Below are 23,191 nucleotides of genomic sequence, written 5' to 3' on the forward strand. Positions count from 1 at the left end.
AAAAGTCGCTTGGAACTAATTTTAGCACAGAATCATGTGGATAGTTATTCCGTATAATACAGGTTGTCGGCGAACTTTATATTATAATTACATCTGTTAGAACTGTTTAGTAAAGGTTAAATTAGACAACATGAATTGTGTAAAATTTTGACAATACCGAACGTGAATATAAACATTATATGTGACCTAATGTTTGCATTTAATTTGATGTATATTTAAGTGCCTCCGTGGTCCAGGGGTACGATGTTTGCTCAGTAAGCAAGAGACACGGGTTCAAATCCAGGACGATCCTTTACTTATTTATTTTTTTTTTTTTTGGATTTACTGAATGATATTCAACATGTAAAATGAAAAAGATATGGCGTCTGGCGTGTACAAACTAATAAAATCATAATTACAGTGTGATAAATATTCAATATATCAAAAAGAATCTTCTATACACATATTAAAGAATAAGCAATCAAATCTTTATATCCATATTGGCATTTTTATTTGCTTCAATATACATGTATACATTTAATAATTCTTCAAATCCCCCCCCCCCCCCGAACTGCACATACTCTTCATTTTTTCCCTAAGGGGGGGGGACACAAATTCTCTGAATTAGCTTGTTAATTTAGATTCGTATGAAAGAGAACACTCATATAAGAAAATGTGAATGAAAATATTCTATCCAGTCTGTTTTTCAAAACTTTTTTAAAAACAAAAATATATTGGAAAATATGTTAATTTACACCTTATTTTCAATACCAAAATGTAAACAAAAATGGACTTCATTTCATTAATTGACATTGCATTGTAGTGCAGTGCAATAAAATGCAGTTAAAATTCTTATTATGGTAAACAGTATAAATTCTCTTGCAAACAAAAAAAAAAATCCACTCAACAATCAAAAAGGAGTGTTCATTTCTTTTGGATCTTTTGCGCATACTGAAACTAGTCACTCGATAAAAAAAAAAAAAAAAAAAAAAAAAAAAACAGTAACACATAACTTTGCAAAAGTCCTTCGACTTAATTACTGATTGTTAATTTTGATTCATATTAAAGAAAACAAATATTTAAGAATATGAGAATAAAAGAAACATGCTCTCTAGTCTGTTTTTGAAACCTTTTCTTCAAAGCATAGAATGTAAAAAAGTGTGTGTATTCAATGAGTTTTTAAATTGAATTAAGAAAAAAAATTGACTAAGTTAATTTTGATTGGACAATTTGGCAGGCATCACAACGTATCGCATTGTATTGCAGCAGAGTGCAGCATTGTGCAATTCTACTTGTATTTAAACAAGCACAATTATTTTACTTGTCAATGTATCAGAAATATTCCCCACCATCCACCCTCCAAAGACAGCTTTTATATACAATTTGTCCTTGTGATTGAATGTTTATTTGGAAATTTGCATAATGTAAGTTTTGTTTCAAAGTTCGATAACTCAAATTATGTCCCTTTGAACAACGTAGACAAAACGATCATTAATTTCTGCTTTATATTATGTAAATGTTAAAGCAATGCTATCGAGCAACAGGCTTGTATACTATATATAAGACGTTAGAGAGACATTCACAAAGGACCATGTGTTAAAGTCAGAGTAAATAACGGTTACGGTAATGTCGCGTGTAAAGGACTTAGTGTGAGCTTATCTCACTAAACAAGTACTGCTAAGCAGTATTGAAAAGCGTCTTTGAATGTTCTACAAAGTCATCGGCGCTTTGTTTGAGTCTCAAAATATTCACTCATCAGTCAAACAGGAAAGTTTATTTTTTATTAAAAAATCAAAGCATTTCTAATGCCTAATTCGTCCACCTCCTTCAGCATTATCTTTTTTTCCCTAATTTTATCCAAAATATGTGCTCTCTTTTAAAGGTAATCAAATCAAGAAAATAAAAATTTGAATACCTTTACTTTAAAATCCATACCTTATCAGATGTGTTTTTTTTTTAAAAATCACTTCATTGTTACATTCTAATATGTACACGTAATTTTGCATTCGTTACAGAATAAAATCATACACTCCAAAATATAACTACTCCAGAAATCTTGTCTGAATGTAGTGTTTGAAACCACTAGTTTCCAGAAATTTTGCTCCACGCTTTGTATCATGCACCTTTTTTTAAAATTTATTTCCTTTTTTCCAAGTGGTTACAGAACACCGCGCACTGAACCGTAGGGTCCTGTCGACCATGCAACTACTTTGCTCATTTAATTTTGACAATGTTAGGGCGTGCTCCAATGATATACCTGGCTTGTCCCATTAAAAAATCTTTCCAGGAAAAATCCCTAAAAGGAAATCAATAAATAAATGAATAGATTAATAAATAATTTATTATATGCCGTGTCAATATCTGTATTTAAATGAAATTAAAACCTACTGCAATGGTGTTTTATCCAGGGCCATAACTCTAGTTGTTGCAAGTCTTGCATAGTTATCAAGAACGTCTTCTCTCCCGCTGCAGATAAAGAAGGATTTCTTTATAAACAAAGTAACAAGCATAGTATTTTATGAAGTTTTGGAGTGAAAGACCTCATTCAAAAACTAAAATACTGCGATAAGTACACTTAAACATAGTTATAAAACTGCAAATACAGCAAATTACACTTACCCATGTTCATCTAGAAACCGGTACCACTCTGACAGGAGTCGCCTTGATTCCCCTGGGGACACTCTCCCACTTCTGTTTAACTTCAGTCGAGAAAATGCAGATTGTGCCACCTCCATCTCCTTCACGGTCAGAAGGTCCACTAACTCTTCCTGTGATGATTAGAAAAAGGTGTGAAGATGATGAAAGTGATGATAATCATCTGAGAGATGATGAAGAAGAGGCAACGATGACAACAACAACAACAACAGTAATGCTAACTGGTTTGTTCTAGATTCGTTGGAATGTTGAGAAATTCCGTTTACCTGGCTACGAGAAAACAGCCTCATTTTGGCCTGATACGTTAGAAACTCCCACCAATCAATTTGTCCGTTGGAGTCGGTGTCGACCAATTGAAACTCCAGGCGAAGGTGATCGTGATCATCTTCCGTTATGTCATATTGACGTTTTTTGAAAGCAAGAAACTCCTCAAAAGAAATATGGTCCCCTGCAAATATAATATATTTATACAATTCATATTATACTTTTCTGAATAATTATATGATACTTAAGGAATAAAATTCAATACCTTTTGGATTGATTTCTTCGTCGAATGTTTGTAAAATATTGTTCAACTCGTCTTCAGACAATAACAGGCTCAGATCATCCTAAAAAATGTACGAGCAGAGATATGTCTTTCGTGAAAGCATTTTGAAGTCCACTCGTCATAATCAAAATTTTATCAGAGTGATATATCCGACAGTAATTTTGCACATTTTCGACGATTTAATGTTAGAAAAGAAATGGTTCAGGTATACATTAAAATACTTCCTTCAGGAGAAATTTATCTCTATTTTCAAAATAATGTACTGAGTACATTGTATTTCAATCCTTCTGTGAAAAATATTTTTTTTTTCAGATATCATACCCTTAAATTATGAAAGCACTTAATAATATCTTTAACAAAATGAATTTCATTTTTTTTTAAAATCCAAAGTCAGTAAGCATTTTCTCCGCTTTATTTTCTCAGAATCTGCAAGCACTAAAACTAGAGTATAATTTCTCAGCTAAAGCAATGAACCTACACAGGCAGGACAACTCCATCCTATTTTGGTATTTGCTCGCTCTATGGTGGATTTATGGGAAGGGTGGAGATTTTTTATTCCCATGACACAGTCCTTGTGGAAAATTCCTTCACAGATTCGACAAGGATATTGCTTCTCTGCTTTCTTAAACATACACTGGCACACCTCACAATACACATCTTCGCAATCCTGTAAATAAGAGGCTGGGTGGTCAACAAATTTTTCAACATCTCCACTTAAAATATGAAATATAATATTTCTATAGACAGAAACTATTATAAATTAGAAAAGGAACTACCCCCCCCCCCCATCCTCCAGCTATAATATTTAATGCAATTTCCCATACTTTATACAAAGCTTTTCTTTTCCAAGAGGTCTTAATAGTTTTAAAATGGCTAAGAGTAACCAGTCTTCGAACGTGACTACTAAGTATCAATCATTGATGATGGAATGACTGGTTATTCATCATTATTGCCTTTCCTGTTTGAATTTATTCAATTTATTGAAAAGTTATGGCAATTGGCGAAGGATAAAGTTTTTCAAAAGTAGGTCAAGGTCAAACTTAATGACCAAGGGAAGGTCTCGTCACATGAAATACACATATGAAAAATGAAAGCTCTAGCACCAAACATTCTGAAGTTATGGATAAGGTTAAAGTTTTTCAAAAGTAGATCAAACTCCAAGGTCGAGGTTAAAGGATCAAAATTTTTGGTACCCAAAGAAAGGTCTTTTGACAGTGTTAATCGCCTTGCCTTAGAAAAAATTCTCAGCCATTATCATGATTATGGGATCCCAGATAAAATCACCTCCATCATTAAGATGCTTTATACAGACATAAATGCCAGAGTTATCTGTGGATCAAATCTTTCAGAGGAGTTTAAATTGAAGACTGGAGTAAAACAGGGATATCTGCTCTCCCCTCTTCTCTTCACATTCTGCATTGACTGGATCATGCGAGAAACCACAAAGAATAAGCGGACGGGAATAAGTTGGGCTATGTCAGAAATGCTTGAAGACCTAGATTTTGCAGATGATGTAGCACTGCTAGCTCACCGAGATTGTGATATGCAAGAAAAAACCAACCAGCTAGCAAAAACAGCAGGAAAGATTGGTCTGAAAATAAACAACACCAAGACTAAGATCATGAAGGTCAACACTTAATCAGACGAACCCATCACCCTAAATAATATAAAAATAGAAGAGGTCACAGACTTTGTCTATCTAGGAAGCAAGATCACCACAGATGGGAACTCAGAGGTAGATGTACTAGCTCGAATTTCAAAAGCCACAGGAGCGTATGTAGCACTGCAAAACATCTGGAGGTCAGCAAAGATCAGCATTAATACCAAAATTAGGATTTTCAAGTGTGCTTGGGGTCCTCCTGTATGGTGCTGAATCATGGAAAGTTACAGAAGCCATTTCATATAAGCTAGATGCCTTTCAGACTCCTTGCCTTCGCAGAATATTACGCATTTTCTGGCCAAATACCATCTCCAATGAAGAGCTGTACAAAAGGACTAACACCACTCCTCTATCCCTAGCTATAAAGAAAAGAAAATGGCTGTAGATAGGACACATATGTTGAATGCACCCAACTTCCATCATAAGGGTTGCATTGAGATGGACACCAACCAGCAAGAGAATGAGAGGAAGACCAAAAGAGACCTGGAGAAGATCAGTGGAGAAAGATATCAAAGAAAACAACTGGTCCAGAGATGGACACAAAACAGATCTAGACCAAAATGGAAGTCTCTGGTGACGGCCTTATGTGCTGAGCAGCACGAAGAGGACTAAGTAAGTAAAGAAAGGTCTTGTCACAAGATATACCTGTGAAACTAGAAAGCTCTAGTACTATGACCAAGATTGGATTTTTTTACAGTAGGTCAAACTCCAAGGTCAGAGTCAAAAGGTAAAAATAAAATATATACCCAAAGAATTGGATTTTTGGGGGTAAAATCCGTGTTCATGAGATATTTACACTTACCTGCCTCCTTAACTATTTGCAATTTCCCTCTAGTTCCCAATACAATGCGTCGATAAATTTTTAGAGTCACTACGGTATTACCTCCAGTTATCCCCCTTAACTATAACTCTTCAGTTTCTCTCGACAAATTAAAAGGTTCTTACCTTTCAACTTCCTCGAGAGGGGAGGTGGGCGGGTGAGGCAGGTAAGTGTAAATATCTCATGAACACGGATTTTACCCCCAAAAATCCAAGTTCATTTCAATATTTCCACTTACCTGCCTCCTTAACTATTTGCAAAGGAATTTGCAGCCCAAACTGGAGGAGGTGGGAGGAAAGAGTAAATGGTAAAAGTACATAAAAAAAAATACATTATTACCTAATTTTGCTTCCCTCTCCTTGATGAGTCCAAGATTGCTGCCTTGGCAAAAATGGACTGATGATCTGGAACATCCTTCAGATAAAATGACGTAAATGTAGATTCAGATGTCCAGTGCGCTGCACGTAAAATCTCCTCTGAAGATACACCACAAAACAATGCCCAGGAAATTGACAATCGCCTAGTGTCATGTGCTCTAACTAGATTTAACGTTGATGATTCTGCATTATCATATGCGAAACGAACCATGCTAACTATCCATCTCGCAATGGAATCTTTTGATGCTTCTTTGTGATTATTCTGTTGGTAGGTCACAAACAATCTATTTGACTTCCGAATCATTTTAGTTCTATTGATATAAATCTTCAAAGCACGACAAGGACACAGTTTCAAATCTTCTGAATCTGTGGCATATGAATCAAATGCAGGAATATAAATAGGGTCCCAAGGTCTATTTATTGTTTGTGTCTTTGCCAGGAATTCCATATTAGGTAACATTTTTATCCCTTTCCTCTCTATTCTAAAGTGACCCTCATCTAAAGTGAGGCTATGAATCTCGCTCACTCTAGACGCTGAGGCAATGGCTACCAGAAAAACAGTCTTAAGAGTCAAGAACTTTAAATCCGCTGACTCTAGAGGTTCAAATGGTTGTTTTGTGAGAGTTAACAAAACCAGCGGTAAGTTCCAGTTTGGTGTTAACTGACGTACAGAAGGGTGTTTATTAAATAAGCCTTTCAACAATGATGAAAGTTCTGAACTTGTTCCAATACTGCTTCCATTCTGATGAACTATTGCTATTGCTGATTTATAACCAGCTATAGTCCGTGGTTTACACTTTCTCACCTTGAAAAGGTAGATAAAAAATTCTGCTAACTCTGGTACAGATGTTGTAATGGGATTGACACCATGTTCTTTACACCAACTGTTATATATTCTGAGTTTTGCATCATAAACTGTTTGTGTAGATGTCTTTCTGGCATTTGCCATAATTTCTGCAATTTCTTCAGAAAATCCTCTTGACTTGTGTTGCAATTTGACAGTTTCCATGCTACAAGATTGAGAGTTTCTAGGTTTTGATGAAAATTCTGATTGTGATTTTGAGACAGAAGATCTGGCCACAGTGGTAACTTGACTGGTACATCGATCAAAAGATCTATTAACTGAGGGTACCAAGACTGCCTGGGCCACATTGGAGCAATGAGTAGTACAACACTTGCCTCTTCCCGTATCTTCTGTAAGACTTTGGGCACAAGAATTGGTGGTGGAAATGCATAAGCATACATCCCTTTCCAACTGGTTGCTAGTGCATCTACTTGAAGAGCATTGATGTCTGGAAATGGGGAGCAATAGACTGGCAGCTTCTTGTTTTGCGCAGTTGCAAACAAATCTATACATGGGGTTCCCATCTGTTGAAACAACAATTTTACAACAGTGTTGTTGAGCGACCATTCCGTCATTCGTACTATTTTTCCCCGGGAAAGTGCATCTGCAAGAAAATTCTTTTTCCCTGGAATGTGAACAGCTCGTATTGTAATTTTGTACTGAATGCACCACTGGAACAACTCCCAAGTTAGATAACACAGTTCTGGTGAATGTGTCCCCCCTTGCTTGTTGATATAACTTATCACTGTTGTGTTGTCTGACCGTATAAGGATCACTTTCCCTTTTATTAAAAATAAGGCTTCTTGAAGAGCTAATTGTACAGCCTTTAACTCTAGCCAATTTATGTGTTTCTGTTGATATTGCTGGGACCAGACCCCTGATGTCTCCCAGTTCTCCAGATGTGCTCCCCAACCCTGTTCTGACGCATCTGTTATCAAAGTCAGTTGACTTGGCGGATCTTGCAAAGGCATTCCTTTGAAAAATTTTTCCCGATTCATCCACCACTGAAGGTGCTGAATTAAGATTGGACGAATCACTATCCCATGAGTAAGAGGGTGAATCTTTGGTCTCCACATTGCTAACAGGTATAACTGTATAGGACGCATGTGTAACCTTCCCATCGGAACAAGATAAATGCATGAAGCCATCAGTCCTAACAATTTGAGAATTACTACCGCTTGAGTGTGCTGACTTATTGATAAAGTCTGCACCATGTCCAGAATACTCTGAAACCTGGATTCTGTGGGTGTTGCGATGCCCTCTACCAGATTGAAATGTGCTCCTAGATACTCTATATGTTGGGATGGCACTAGAGACGACTTTTTCCAATTTACTAATAATTTACATAGTCTCTCTGGTGAAGAAGAGTTGTCTTGTCTGAATTGATCATCAACCAATCGTCTAGGTACATAAATATTTGCATTACCATTTTTCTTAAATGTGCTGCAAGAACTGCCATTACTTTTGTGAAGACCCTTGGAGCTGAACGAAGTCCAAAGGGCATTGCTCGAAACTGGTAACTCTGGTCTAGAAATTTGAATCGTAGAAATTTCTGGAAATCTGTGTGAATTGGAATGTGAAAATAGGCATCGGTCAAATCCAGTGAGATTGCAAAGTCCCCTTTTTTCATTGCTTTCATTATAGAACATAGCGTCTCCATTTTGAAATGTCGAGGCACTATTAACTGATTTAGAGGTTTCAGATTTAGAATTGTCCGAAGCCCTCCTTGTTTCTTTGGCACCACAAAAATGGTGCTGTAAAACCCTTCGTTTTCTTGAGTGACAGGTACAGGTTCTATAACATCTTTTTCTAACAACATGCTTATTTCTGTTAAAATAACTGATTCGTGAATACCATATCTTGGTACACACGTTTCCTTGATCTTTACATGGGGTTGAATCATAAACTCCAATTTTAACCCTTCCCTTAGGGTTTCTAATACCCATTGATCCTGAGTGATTGAAGTCCACTTCCTGTGGAATGCTAACAAACGTGCCCCTACCTGGGGAAGCATATTTACAGACTGTCTGTTTACAAGATTCACTTCCTTGGAGTTGGAAATCCTTTCTGGCCCCCAAAGGTTCTCCTGGAAAAAGAATTCTTCCTGTTTCCCTGTCCTGCACGAAAATTGTCCTTGCCCTGATCAGAACTCAAGGTAATACTTGTCTCATTTGATTTAGCCACTTTAGCAGAAAGAGCAGAGGTCTCAGTTACATCTGCTTTCCTCTTCCTACTGAACTCGGTGGAGTTCCTACTATCTCTACTCTTGAAGTTCTTATTATACCCCTTTGATGTGTTGTAAACATTTTGGGTTTCTCTTGCATCTCGTAGATTCTCTGCAGACGTATGGAGAGATTCAAAATATTGTCCATTAAACAACTGGTTGCCAAAAATAGGGAGTTTCAGCAATTTTTTCTCTGTTGCCTTGCTAATAAAGTCTACATTTTTAAGAAAAACTTTTCTTCTACTCAAGACTGAATTTGCCATTACTCTTGCTGTCAAATCGGCCATACTTCTGAAACAGTTGATGAGAGCTTTACGTCCTTCCACTCGATCATCCTCACATTCAGCCTCATCTAAAAATGCTGCTATCATAGTACCATAAGAAATGGCCCTGAATAAGGCTCTTGCTGAATTGTCAATCCGCCGAAAGTCATTGTCTAACTCCTTATGAAAAGGAGAGAGATTAACTTTTGATTTTCCAAAACTACCTTTCTGGCCTACTACTAACCCCTCCTCAATATTGTCATCTAATTTTGGAGGATTACAAAAGGCGTCAAAGTCATCTTTTTTCACCATAAATGCTTTATCATCTCTGCCACGTACTGACCTATTTTTCAAATGCCCCGAGGTAGCTTCTTTTTCAACTGTTTTAATCATATCAATGAGTGTTCCTTCAATAGGCATTTTGAGGAGAGACTTTTTCTTGTCATTCTTATCTCCTTTCAATCGAGAAGAAATAAATGATTTTCTCTCATTTTCCAATGGATCCTCAGCTTCAATATCAATATTGAGAACCTTTGCCATCTTAGAAACAAAACAGTTCCACTGCAGAGGATCTGAAGAATCTGGTGCACCAAAAGGCACCTCTACTGGCGCATCTGAATTGGTATACAACCCTGCGATAGATGCATTTCAACCTATATCCTCAAAATCATTGTCTTGTACATTAACAGACAAAACATCAGCAACACTGGACTCAAAGGACGACATTTGTTCATCATAAGACTTAAACTTGTCAAAATGAGGTCTGCCTATGGCTGCCGTTTTGGAATTGGTGCTCTCATTTCCTCTGGTCAACCTTACCTCGCCTACTGATACGTTCTGTTGATCATAAAAATTTTCATCAACATCCTTATGTTTAAGTAGCAATTCAACCTGCTGTCTTACTTGGTCTTGAATAATTGCTGATAAATCAACAACCTCTGATCCACATTTAATACGGTCGCCATTGTTGTTCGACTCGTGGACTGCCGCCTCCACAGACGGACTTGCGTCCTGCCCTGCCATACCGTCTCCACAGACGGATTGAGGCACCTTACTGTTCATTTTAATAGTCTTCTGTACGCTTTTCTCAATCATTTTAGTTACTTTATCCCGCCGTTCCTTTGACCATGTTTTACATGTGTCACATGGAAAGGCCTCGTTGCAGAGACGATGTTTGTAACAAAAAACGTGATCGTCTAATATGTTCATCTTACCCGAACATTTAGAACAGTCCTTAAACTCATTCTCCATTTTTAGAACGCGATACACACTTCCAAAAACGCCAATATAAACTTTTATTTGCACTGTACGAGGAAAACCGCATGTCCAATATGGCGTCGAGAGAAAAACTGAAGAGTTATAGTTAAGGGGAATAACTGGAGGTAATACCGTAGTGACTCTAAAAATTTATCGACGCATTGTATGGGGAACTAGAGGGAAATTGCAAATAGTTAAGGAGGCAGGTAAGTGGAAATATTGAAATGAACATGTCTTTTCACAAGAAATGCACATGTGAAGTATGAAAGCGATAGAACCAACTGTTCTAAAGTTATGGCCAAGGTTAAAGTGGAAATATGGGTCAAACTTCAAGGTTAAGGTGTCAAATGTGTTGGTACCCAAAGAAAGGCCTTATCACAAGGAATACACCTGTGAAATATGAAAGTCATAGCTTCAACCAATCAAAAGTTATGGGCAAGGGTAAATTTTTTTCGGACAAACAGACAGATGTACAGCTAAACAGACGGACAGGGCAAAAACTATATGCCCCAGAATCTTCGATTACGGGGGCATAAAATATCAAAGAGAGGTTTTTAATTATTTTGAAATAGCGAGAGTAAATCTGCAAGAAAATACATCTGCTACAGTTAAAGTATTGTAATATGTGAGACCTTCATATGCTAACTCTTTATACATATGCTAACTCTTTATATTGTTTACAATTAATTTATTCTGGATGGGAATTTACTATAATCATAGTACATGATTCTAAAGTGATTTATTAAGCTTAAACAGCATTTATTATGTCTTATTTTAACTCGGTTTTGTTTTACAATACCTGCAGTATTACCGTTCGTGTTTTGACAACTTCCCCCATTCTCGATCATTTGTTTACAAATTTTAATCTCTAAATTTCTTCGTAAATACGGTAAAACAATCGTTTTAATTAAACTGAACCTGTTTATAATTACCAGTTGTTGATGTATGTTCAGTACCAGCGTATTCCTTTACCTTCATCTATGTGAAATCGTCATTTTACCGCTCGCGAACTTCTTGTGTACTTTACCATGCGTTTCTCTTGTCTGACTGACCGTTTCACAACTTATCTTGTCACTTGTGATTCTGCTGCCTGATTTTTCATTATTCAACCATGTTGTACATTATTTTTATCTTGAATTATTGTAATATGATGCTGACCACTATTTTTGTCTATTTTTTACCTTATGATGGTGAACTATTGTCTTATTTTATCGATCTCATCGGCGCACTATATTGTGAAGTCATACTTCCGTATTTACATATATCGCTGCGCGCACTACTTTAGAAGGCGCCTAGATTCGAATCTTGATTTTTACAGTAAAACTACGTAGTCCTGGATATTTTTATTTATTAAACTAATTACATTATTTAGTGTCCATATAATTAAAGTAATCCGGACAAGGTCTTGTATTGTTCATTAAATGATTATTAAGGGTTGTAATTTAGCTTGTCCGGATATCGGGAATTGTTCGGAATTTCCATAGATCCGTACAGCGTTTGGATTGGTTATAAATTTTCCGGACAAAAAGGACAAACGCTGATTGGTCATAGAAGGTTATATATAGGACCCAGCTTCAGCATCTCGACACACTCACTCTCGACTCTTCATCCCTTCGGGTTGTTTGGTTAGATCTAGAGAAAGTCCAAGGTATTCAAGATGATAAATCTTGTAGTGGATGATGCTAATTTTTATAAGGACTTGCGCGTCCGGACAGGACAGTTTTAAGAGTATAGAGATTATTCCAGTCATGTAGACCAGTAGTTTATTTGTTTACAGTTCGAGTTATTAATTAGGACTTATGACCGGAACATTTCTATGAGTCAGTCGTTTCCAAGTTCAGAAGTTTATTTGTTAGTTTATGTCACGTTTATATTGTAATAGTTGTCCGGATCGTTTGTTCGGATGTCCAGAGTAGTTCTCACAGTTAAGTTCGCTTAGGTTATTCTTGTCCGGAATGGCTTGTCCGGATTTGGTAGTATTTGTTCGGATTAGCTTGAGCTGAAAATAAATTCATTTTGAGAGTATACACATATTCTGAATAGTTTACGCATAATTTCTTCATAAGTTAAGTGGCATTAAGTTTAATATTAGGCATGTCTAATAGTTTAGTACAGAGATAGTTTATTTGGATTTCCCAAATAGTTAGGGACTGTCCGGATCGTCGCTTGTTGAATTATTAAATTTACAATTAATTTTACGCAATTAATTACGCAAAGTTGTTCTACTTTGAGTTCGAGAACAAGGAGTTGTTTGCAGATACTAGTTACTACAATAAATTAACTGTGTAATATAGTCGCAAGACAAGTTCACCCCCCCCCTTTTTTTTTCGGGTCACCTATTGTCTGAATGGTCAGCATCTCATTCGTTGTTATTGTCTTGATTGTTGCCATCCTAAATAAAAACTTGTTATGCCTGACAAAGGAGTTTTTATTTTGTGACAAGGGTCCGCTCGACTTGTTACAAACTGGTGTCAGAAGTGGGATTTTACATGTTTGTAATTTCCAGGATACGAACTCTCCTCAGTTGTTTCTTCTGTGTAGGGTAATTTTTGAAGTTTTGTTATGTTCTCTCTTTTAAGTATCTTCTTGTGATTGAGATCTCTGTTTGACGCAAAATGGCATCTCCTGATAATGAAGTTGTTCTAAATATACCACAAGACCAACAGAATGAGGTCGACCAGCTATCTGAGCATGAAGATGAATTTGATCTTGACCTAGATAGACGAGGTGCAGGTGACTGGCAACCTAGACCAGGTGCGAGAGGTTTAAATCTAAAACCGGAACCTTACAATGGCAGCGACGATTGGCAAGAATATATTTCACACTTTGAAGTTTGCGCTGAATTGGGAAGGTGGGGTGACCATGACAAAGTATTAGCGCTAGCTGCATGTCTACGGGGCCCTGCACGCACGTTCTACATTAGTCTACCTGTTGAATCTAGGCAACCCTATGCTGTCCTAGTTGACAAGCTTGAGCAAAGATTTGGAAGTTCCCGACAACAAAATCGCTGGCTTTCCAGATTTGAATCAAGGAGACGCACACCAAACGAATCTATAGCAGCTTTAGCCGACGATTTAAGGCAGATGTCACAGAAAGCCTATCCTAACCTGGATGCCCTGGCGCAAGAGGCGCTGTCCATTAACCAGCTCTATAAAAGTATATCATTAGAAATGAAGTGCCGTTGTATAGATAAAGACTGCCAGACGATTGCAGATGCTGTAGAAGTCATTGAGCGATATGAAGCTGTCCTAGGTGATGGTGAAAAACGGAAACAACCTGTCAGAGTCATTGGTGAAGAGAAGGACATCAGAAAAAGTCAGAGTGGTGCCAATGCAGTCCAGACGGAAGTGACAGATACTTTAAAGCAGATCCTCGCCAGGCTTGAAAAGCTAGAATCCGGACGGGCAGGGAAGTTTGGTGGAAGACTGAATTCCAACAACAGAGAATGTTACATCTGTCACGCCCCTGACCACTTCATGAGAGATTGCCCTATGAACAAACAAAACTCTGACATGAGAAACAGATCTTACAATCCTAGCAGCAAGCAACAGAGAGCAACCAGTCAGGGAAACTTCAAACCGTCGGCTTACTAGGTCGAAGCTTGGCGGATTATGGATATAAAAGGCCTACAGAAAGTTTAGAATGGGATGAATATATCAGATTAGGACACATTGGTAAAACTGAAAAGAAATGGGATGATGGCCTTTATGTATCGGGGTTGGTGGGTGGTTTTCAAACAAATTTTTTAGTTGACACAGGTTCAACAGCTACAATCATTTCCAAGTATGTGTTTGACAGCATGGACCCTCACGTCAAGCCAAAGCTAAGGAAGGAAGAAAGGACACTGGTTGATGTTAACAACAGAGAAATTACAGTCTATGGTCATGTAGAAATTCCAGCAGTACTTGGTCCACTGAAGTGTAACCTTCCTGTGGTTGTTTGTGATGTGCTGAATGAAGGTATCCTGGGTCAAGATTTCCTGATGAAGAATGTACAGAAACTAGATCTGGGGAGAATGGTTCTGTGTACCCATGAAGGTGATATCAAGTGCTGGCTTGGAGGTGAAGCAAGTATGATGTGCAGGGTGTCAGTCAAGGAGACGATGATCATTCCACCTGAAACAAAAGTAATCATTCCAATTTTAATACCTCAAGCAGAGCATTTAGCAGACTTTGGACTAGTAGAAACACCAGCAGCAATTTTCCAAGACAGAAACGTCTCACTTGTCCCAGGAATCATAGACACCCGATCAACCACCCAACTGGCAGTAATTCAAAATTTTAGCAGCAACCCAGTTACCCTTTATCCAAATATGAAACTTGGCACTTGTGAGTCATTCTACGAACAGCCTTCTTCTCCAGACCAGTCATGCTGCAAGATCACAGAGTCTAAGAATCCTAATGATAACAACCCTAAACTGCCAGAATACCTTCTTGACCTTCTGCAACGTAGTTCCAAGCACCTGCAAAATGAAGAAACCATTAAGTTAAAGAACCTGCTAATTAAGTACCAGGACGTCTTTTCACAATCATCAGATGACCTTGGGAGAACAGATTTGGTACAGCACAGAATCAACACTGGTCCAGCAAATCCAATTAGACAGCCTCCTAGAAGATTACCTTTTGGCAAACGTGAGGTGGAGAAACAGGAGCTAGAAAAGATGCTGAAAAGAAATGTCATTGAACCATCAAATAGCGCATGGTCATCTCCTATTGTCCTAGTTACCAAGAAAGATGGTTCTACCAGATTTTGTGTCGATTATCGGAAACTGAATGATGTGACAGTCAAAGATGCCTACCCCTTACCACGCATAGATGAATGCCTTGATTCTTTGTCAGAGTCAAAATGGTTTAGCTGTATGGACCTCAACTCTGGGTTTTGGCAGATTGGGATGGATTCAGCTGACAAACATAAAACAGCCTTTTCTACCAGCCAAGGTCTCTACCAATTCACTGTGATGCCATTTGGACTTGCCAACTCCCCCTCCACTTTCGAACGCTTGATGGAAGATGTATTTCGAGGTCTCCAGTGGCGCGAATGCCTGATTTATATTGACGATATTATTGTACCTGGAAAGACAGTGGAAGATACTTTGAGTAGATTAGAACACGTTTTCATGAGACTCCAGGCTGCCAATCTCAAGCTCAAACCTTCCAAGTGCTCTCTGTTCCAAAAAGAAATTAAAGTATTAGGACATGTAGTGCCAGAAAAAGGCATCCATACAGATCCAGACAAAACAAAAGCTGTTCAAGATTGGCCTATACCAACCAGTGTTAAAGAAGTACGAAGCTTTCTAGGGTTATGTTCCTACTATAGGAGATTTGTACAGGGTTTCGCAGCAATTGCCCGACCTCTTCATTTGGTTTGTCAAAAAGATAAGAAATTTCAGTGGAACGAAGACTGCTCCAAGGCTTTCCAAAAACTCAAAGAAGTACTTGTTTCTCCTCCTATTTTGATTTATCCAATACCTGGCCAGAGTTTTATACTGGATACCGATGCAAGTAACATGGCAGTTGGAGCAGTGTTGTCTCAAATAGAAAATGACCAGGAAAAGGTAGTTTCATATTACAGTAAGGCACTAAATAAACATGAACAGTCTTACTGCACTACTCGCAAAGAGCTGCTAGCAGTTGTGTGTGCCCTTAAACATTTTCACCCATACCTGTATGGACAACCAGTACTCCTAAGAACAGACAATGCAGCAGTCAACTGGATGAGAAACTTGAAGAATCCTACAGGGCAGGTTGCCAGATGGCTACAAGAGCTAGGAACCTATAATCTTACAGTTGTCCATCGCCCTGGAATCAAGCACAACAATGCAGACGCCTTGTCCAGAAGACCCTGTAAAGCCTGTAAACACCAGCAAGACAATGATGCAGAAAACAACTCAGAAAATGAATCTAGCAAAGAAATTGATTATAACAACAAAGATTTAGGTCATGTTTGTATTGTTACCAGAGGACAGCATAAAAATTCAGAACCCCCTGAATTTCCAAATACAGCTCTATTGCAAGGTTGGGAGCCAGACCAAATCCGTTTACTCCAGCTGCAAGACCAGTACATCTCACCAATCATGACACTTATAGATGATGCCTCCAACAAACCTGTCTGGAATGATATTTCTCACCTTTCAAGTTCTGCAAAAACACTATGGAGACAATGGGATAGATTACAAATACAAGGTGGCATTTTATTCAGAATCTGGGGAGCTGATGACAAAGAAACCAAAATTCAGTTAGTTGTACCTTTAACAAAGCAGTCTGAAGTTATCAAATATTACCATGACATCCCATCTGCTGGTCATCTTGGCATTGAGAAAACCCTGGAAAGAATCAAAAATAGATTTTATTGGCCCAACATTAAGGAGTCTGTAGAAAAATACATAAGAACCTGTTCTAGATGTTCTGCTAGAAAGAACCCTGTCGACAAAAGAGTTGCTCCCCTTAGACAGTATCTAGTTGGTGAGCCAATGGAAAGGATTGAGATTGACATCATGGGTCCACTTTCTCTATCTCTCCAAGGCAACAAGTATATACTGGTTGTCTGCGACTGTTTCACCAAGTGGACAGAGGCCTATGCAATACCCAATCAGGAGGCAGAAACAGTTGTCAAAGTCTTAGTCAATGAATTCCTTTGTCGTTTTGGCACTCCCCTCCAGATTCACTCTGACCAAGGGCGCAACTTCGAATCTCAGCTGTTTCAACAAATGTGTCAACTATTTCATATAGACAAAACCAGAACCACAAGTATGAGGCCCCAAAGTAATGGAAATATTGAACGTTTTAACCGTACCTTAGCAACAATGCTTACCATGTATTGTGAAAAAGAACAGAACAAATGGGATGAGTATCTACCTCAAGTTATGATGGCATACCGTTCCTCAGTTCACAGTAGCACACACTTTACGCCAAACATGATGGTATTTGGTAGGAACATCACCATGCCACTTGAAGCTATTACATATCTTCCAACCAATGAAACAGAGTCTGACACCCATGATTATATAGCCAATCTTCAAGCAAAACTTCACTCCGTCCATGAACTTGCTAGACAGAACCTGAAAACTAGTGCAGAACATCAAAAACGTTATTATGACATTAAAGCCAGTAAAAAGTCCCTTGATATTGGCCAGCTGGTGTGGCTATACGAACCTTTACAGAAAAAGGGGATTTGCAAGAAGTTATCTTGTCCATGGAGTGGTCCCTGCATTGTCCTTGAGAAAATTGATGATACAACGTATCGAGTCAAAAGAAGCCCTAGAAAAGAAGCAAAATTATACCACATAGATCGCTTATCAGTGTATAGGGGGAGGGATGTGCCAGCATGGATAAGGAGGCTGCAGAGAGAAACTCGGGTCTTTTCTGCGCAGTAATTGAGTAATGTTTCTGGAAGGAATGTTTAGTATCCATTGTACCTGTGGGAGGAATTGTGTTTCTCCGCTACCGGGGCTTTGTGTAATTCCTGTTGAGACATTACAGGGGTAGATTTGGGAGCAGATTTTTCTTTTTATAAGTTGTTGTGTTTTTATTATGATGAAGTGAGGAGGATGCTAGTGTCTATGGATGGCACTGTGTGAAGGGTCGCGCCCTTGGTTGAGGATGCACAACTGGCCTGATCACCCACGGTGTGCTCCTGCGTTTTTTTTTGGTGACCATGAAGAATCCTTGAAGAGGATGTTGGGTCTGTATTTTGTTTCTATTTTTATTTTGGTGATATTTGATCTACGGGATCACTTGGTGTTGCATCTCCTCTGTTGTGGTATCTGCTATCTGCCTTAGGTATGTGTGTTGTAAAATGTTTTACTTTTCCTTGTCCTGCTGGCCATCCCGTCAATTTTTTTATTAGTAATAGTAGGGTAGGGGGTGGATTTTAGAATGTTTTTACTAGAATTAAATATGTATCTGCAGACGGCGTTGTTCTCGGCTCAGAATAATATACTGAGCCTTACAGATATTTTTATTTACCAGTTTTCAGCATGTCTTCTGCAATCTATGCCTGCTGGTTGTGCCCTGATAAGTTTAAAACCAACAGAGATCGCAAGAATCACCTGATTGCTCGGCCTCATGAGAGGATGCGCGTGATATGCCCATTTTGCCCTGTAAAGGACGGAAAGCGGGAAAAGTCTCTTCGGAGAATGGCAGATTTGAAGGTTCATGTCCTGGAGGCACATAAACAGGAGGGGAGATGGAAGGACGTGCCAGCAGACTTCTTCTCCGAGGCCAACGGATTCTGGTTTGCCCTACATCCACAGGATTACAAAAAACTGGTCCATCCCAATCCCTGGAGGAGTGAGGCAGCCACTAGGGCAAGGACAGAAATGATCACATGGATCAGAAACAATGGGTTGAGCAGCAGAAGACTTCGGGAATTTGAACAGGGTTGGGAGGTAGGAAGAAGCTCATCTCTCACACCGGAGGAACATTTTAAGCCAGACTACTCAGAAGACTTAGAAGAAGATCCTAGTCCAGTGGTCAAGAAGCTGAGGGGGTACTCGCCATCAAAGCCTGAACTTGACGAGAAGTTTACCATCAAGGCAATCAACATTGAAGGTGGGCTGATCAGAGTGCACGTGATGTCAGTGGAAGATGAAGTGTTCAACATTGTGATGACATCAGAGGCAAGCCGCAATCCTCAGATATTATCGTCGGTCATGAGGAAGTCCCAGAACATCCGCCCGGATCCGTTTTTCCAACTTCCAACTCTGTTCACATCTGTTTCCTCGCCTTCTCTTCTCAAGGAGATGTCAAAGCTGCTAAGGGTGGATTCCAAGCTGGTGGAGTCTATTAGGAAGGGAACCTCCCCACCTGTATATGTACCATCAAGTTTTTCGGGCTCCCAGGGACCAGGAACCTCGAATAATGCAGACGGACCCCAAGCTAAGCCAGATCTTCCTCCTAAAACAACTGAGTAGCTTATTGCAATACCTGTAACAGTTGCAACAACAGACATTTCTCCAGCTGGTGATGCCTGTCCAGATACTGTTCGTCCAGCTGAGTCAGAGGTCCCAGCCCCTCCTTCCATCACCCAGTCCTCCTTGTCTCATCCACTGGCTGTTAGTCCTGAGGAGTCTATTTCTTCTGCCAAAAGGTCCGCTGTCCCAGAGTCATCTGACGCTGTTTTTCCTGACTTGAAAGCTTCTGTACTGTTTGAGTTTGCCGATCCAGCTGCACTGAGTAGTGGAATTCTCCCTCCAGATCAACCCACATGTTTTATTGAAGCCATAGCTGACCAGACAGTCCTTACACCCAGCCAGCCCAATGAACTCAGTCATCCTTCTTTGTCGATGTCTGCACCCTCTTCTGCATCACCAACATCATCATTTTTGCCTCCATCCACCACAGAAGAAGAAGAATTTGCTGACAATTCCACTGTGGGCAACCTGGTTACCTTGAAGAGAGCCCGCAAGTTGCTTGAATTCGGGGTCATGCCACTTTTACCCCCAGCAAGAAGAAGTTGGCAGGGGATAGATACCTTTGAGATCTCCATGAATGGTGCAGTAGTGTGTTGGCCACCAGCTGGCTGGGAGGCATTCACCCCGGACCAGAAACTACAAGCATGGGAATTTGCAGCACTCCAGCTTGAAACCAATGGCGTTCTTTCAGCAGCAAGCATCTCCTTCTCCAGGGCACAGCTTCTCTCAAGGTATAACATGTTGTGTTTGCCCGGATCGGCCAAGTCGTCCATGTCATCTGATGATGAGGTAGACAGAAAGCTAAGGTTCTATAATTATAAGAAACTCAGTGAAATCGCTGTGAAGGGGGCAAAGAATTCAGATGACGAGGATTTTCTCTGTATGTTGGAATCGGCTTCCCTGAAGAGAACAAAAAGACTTGATACTATCATTGATCAGATTAAGAAAAGGAATGTTCCTGTAAGGCTATCTTAAATATTTTTTTTTAAATCCTAAAATTCAGGAGAATTTTGTTTTTTTAAGTGGGGGGTGGTGTAATATGTGAGACCTTCATATGCTAACTCTTTATACATATGCTAACTCTTTATATTGTTTACAATTAATTTATTCTGGATGGGAATTTACTATAATCATAGTACATGATTCTAAAGTGATTTATTAAGCTTAAACAGCATTTATTATGTCTTATTTTAACTCGGATTTGTTTTACAAAACCTGCAGTATTACCGTTCGTGTTTTGACAACTTCCCCCATTTTCGATCATTTGTTTACAAATTTTAATCTCTAAATTTCTTCGTAAATACGGTAAAACAATCGTTTTAATTAAACTGAACCTGTTTATAATTACCAGTTGTTGATGTATGTTCAGTACCAGCGTATTCCTTTACCTTCATCTATGTGAAATCGTCATTTTACCGCTCGCGAACTTCTTGTGTACTTTACCATGCGTTTCTCTTGTCTGACTGACCGTTTCACAACTTATCTTGTCACTTGTGATTCTGCTGCCTGATTTTTCATTATTCAACCATGTTGTACATTATTTTTATCTTGAATTATTGTAATATGATGCTGACCACTATTTTTGTCTATTTTTTACCTTATGATGGTGAACTATTGTCTTATTTTATCGATCTCATCGGCGCACTGAAGTCATACTTCCGTATTTACATATATCGCTGCGCGCACTACTTTAGAAGGCGCCTAGATTCGAATCTTGATTTTTACAGTAAAACTACGTAGTCCTGGATATTTTTATTTATTAAACTAATTACATTATTTAGTGTCCATATAATTAAAGTAATCCGGACAAGGTCTTGTATTGTTCATTAAATGATTATTAAGGGTTGTAATTTAGCTTGTCCGGATATCGGGAATTGTTCGGAATTTCCATAGATCCGTACAGCGTTTGGATTGGTTATAAATTTTCCGGACAAAAAGGACAAACGCTGATTGGTCATAGAAGGTTATATATAGGACCCAGCTTCAGCATCTCGACACACTCACTCTCGACTCTTCATCCCTTCGGGTTGTTTGGTTAGATCTAGAGAAAGTCCAAGGTATTCAAGATGATAAATCTTGTAGTGGATGATGCTAATTTTTATAAGGACTTGCGCGTCCGGACAGGACAGTTTTAAGAGTATAGAGATTATTCCAGTCATGTAGACCAGTAGTTTATTTGTTTACAGTTCGAGTTATTAATTAGGACTTATGACCGGAACATTTCTATGAGTCAGTCGTTTCCAAGTTCAGAAGTTTATTTGATAGTTTATGTCACGTTTATATTGTAATAGTTGTCCGGATCGTTTGTTCGGATATCCAGAGTAGTTCTCACAGTTAAGTTCACTTAGGTTATTCTTGTCCGGAATGGCTTGTCCGGATTTGGTAGTATTTGTTCGGATTAGCTTGAGCTGAAAATAAATTCATTTTGAGAGTATACACATATTCTGAATAGTTTACGCATATTTTCTTCATAAGTTAAGTGGCATTAGAGTTTAATATTAGGCATGTCTAATAGTTTAGTACAGAGATAGTTTATTTGGATTTCCCAAATAGTTAGGGACTGTCCGGATCGTCGCTTGTTGAATTATTAAATTTACAATTAATTTTACGCAATTAATTACGCAAAGTTGTTCTACTTTGAGTTCGAGAACAAGGAGTTGTTTGCAGATACTAGTTACTACAATAAATTAACTGTGTAATATAGTCGCAAGACAAGTTCACCCCCCCCCTTTTTTTTCGGGTCACCTATTGTCTGAATGGTCAGCATCTCATTCGTTGTTATTGTCTTGATTGTTGCCATCCTAAATAAAAACTTGTTATGCCTGACAAAGGAGTTTTTATTTTGTGACAAGGGTCCGCTCGACTTGTTACAGTATGTAATGACCGAGATTTCTCGAGATTAAAGATGATCGCTAAAACGCCATGCTGTCGGCCTCTCTCAGTAGATTAAATCTTAACAATACAATAATGTGCTAAATAAAAAAATAATTTGTGAACAGGATTTTGAAAGTCTCTACCTTTTATAGATGTCATTTTGACTTACTTCTGGCAAAGGCAAGGCTATAACTTTCGGTTTTAAGGAATTACTACCCAATCTTGAAACCTTGTACATGATTAGTACTATACAAAAACGATGTACATTTAAAGAGTTCATAGAAATGAATCGTTGCAAAATAGAATTTTCAATAAGAGTTAAATTACTCGGTAAATAGTTCAAAAAGTTAATTTTATAAATCCGTATTTGAATACGTTTAGCATTTTTTTTCTCTATGTTAGACAAGAATGGATTCCTTCATGCTTTCGAATAATTATATGTTTAGTCTATAAAATCGTATTGTTCTTCTAACCTTATTTGATCTTAGTTTTGCCACAGGCGGTGGTGCCGTGGTGTCCGATCTGCGGCGTATGTACCACCTCTGAGTGTCGGGTGGTTCCTCCTCCAGTTCATAACTAATCTCCTTTGTCTGCTCTTTCATGTCTTTGACAAAGTCCTTCAACTCATCATTAGAACTTTGTTTTCGGGTCTGTAAAGCCTGCAGTTGCTGACGACAGTGCTGAAGAAGGGAACCTATAAATAAGGCGCTTGGGGAGGCGGTTGACCACAGGGTACGATTTTTCTCCATTTATTTTATTTAACCTTCAAATTTACCCAAG

The 23,191-nt window shown here is 38.5% G+C and overlaps 2 protein-coding genes across 2 annotated transcripts in view; both read right to left on the reverse strand.

Moving 5' to 3' along the window:
• LOC133184377 (small ribosomal subunit protein eS21-like) overlaps window positions 1-2,376 on the reverse strand; it is a 31,946-nt gene extending 29,570 nt beyond the window's left edge. The window contains exon 1 of the mRNA XM_061319428.1: window positions 2,365-2,376. The gene's annotated coding sequence lies outside the window, so the exon portion shown is untranslated. The remainder of the gene's footprint in view (window positions 1-2,364) is intronic.
• On the reverse strand, window positions 2,364-23,160 carry LOC133184546 (PHD finger protein 24-like). Its single transcript, XM_061319634.1, has 6 exons — window positions 22,885-23,160; window positions 3,660-3,848; window positions 3,164-3,242; window positions 2,901-3,082; window positions 2,599-2,747; window positions 2,364-2,445 (listed from the first exon to the last, which is right to left on the reverse strand). The coding sequence occupies exons 1-6, from the start codon at window positions 23,158-23,160 to the stop codon at window positions 2,364-2,366; spliced, it is 957 nt and encodes a 318-aa protein (XP_061175618.1).
• Between the last annotated feature and the right edge of the window lie 31 nt (window positions 23,161-23,191).

The sequence above is a fragment of the Saccostrea echinata genome, unplaced genomic scaffold, assembly GCF_033153115.1.
Source record: "Saccostrea echinata isolate AGI-Se365-2 ecotype Australia unplaced genomic scaffold, CSIRO_AGI_Sech_v1 ptg000010l, whole genome shotgun sequence".
Classification (NCBI taxonomy): domain Eukaryota; kingdom Metazoa; phylum Mollusca; class Bivalvia; order Ostreida; family Ostreidae; genus Saccostrea; species Saccostrea echinata.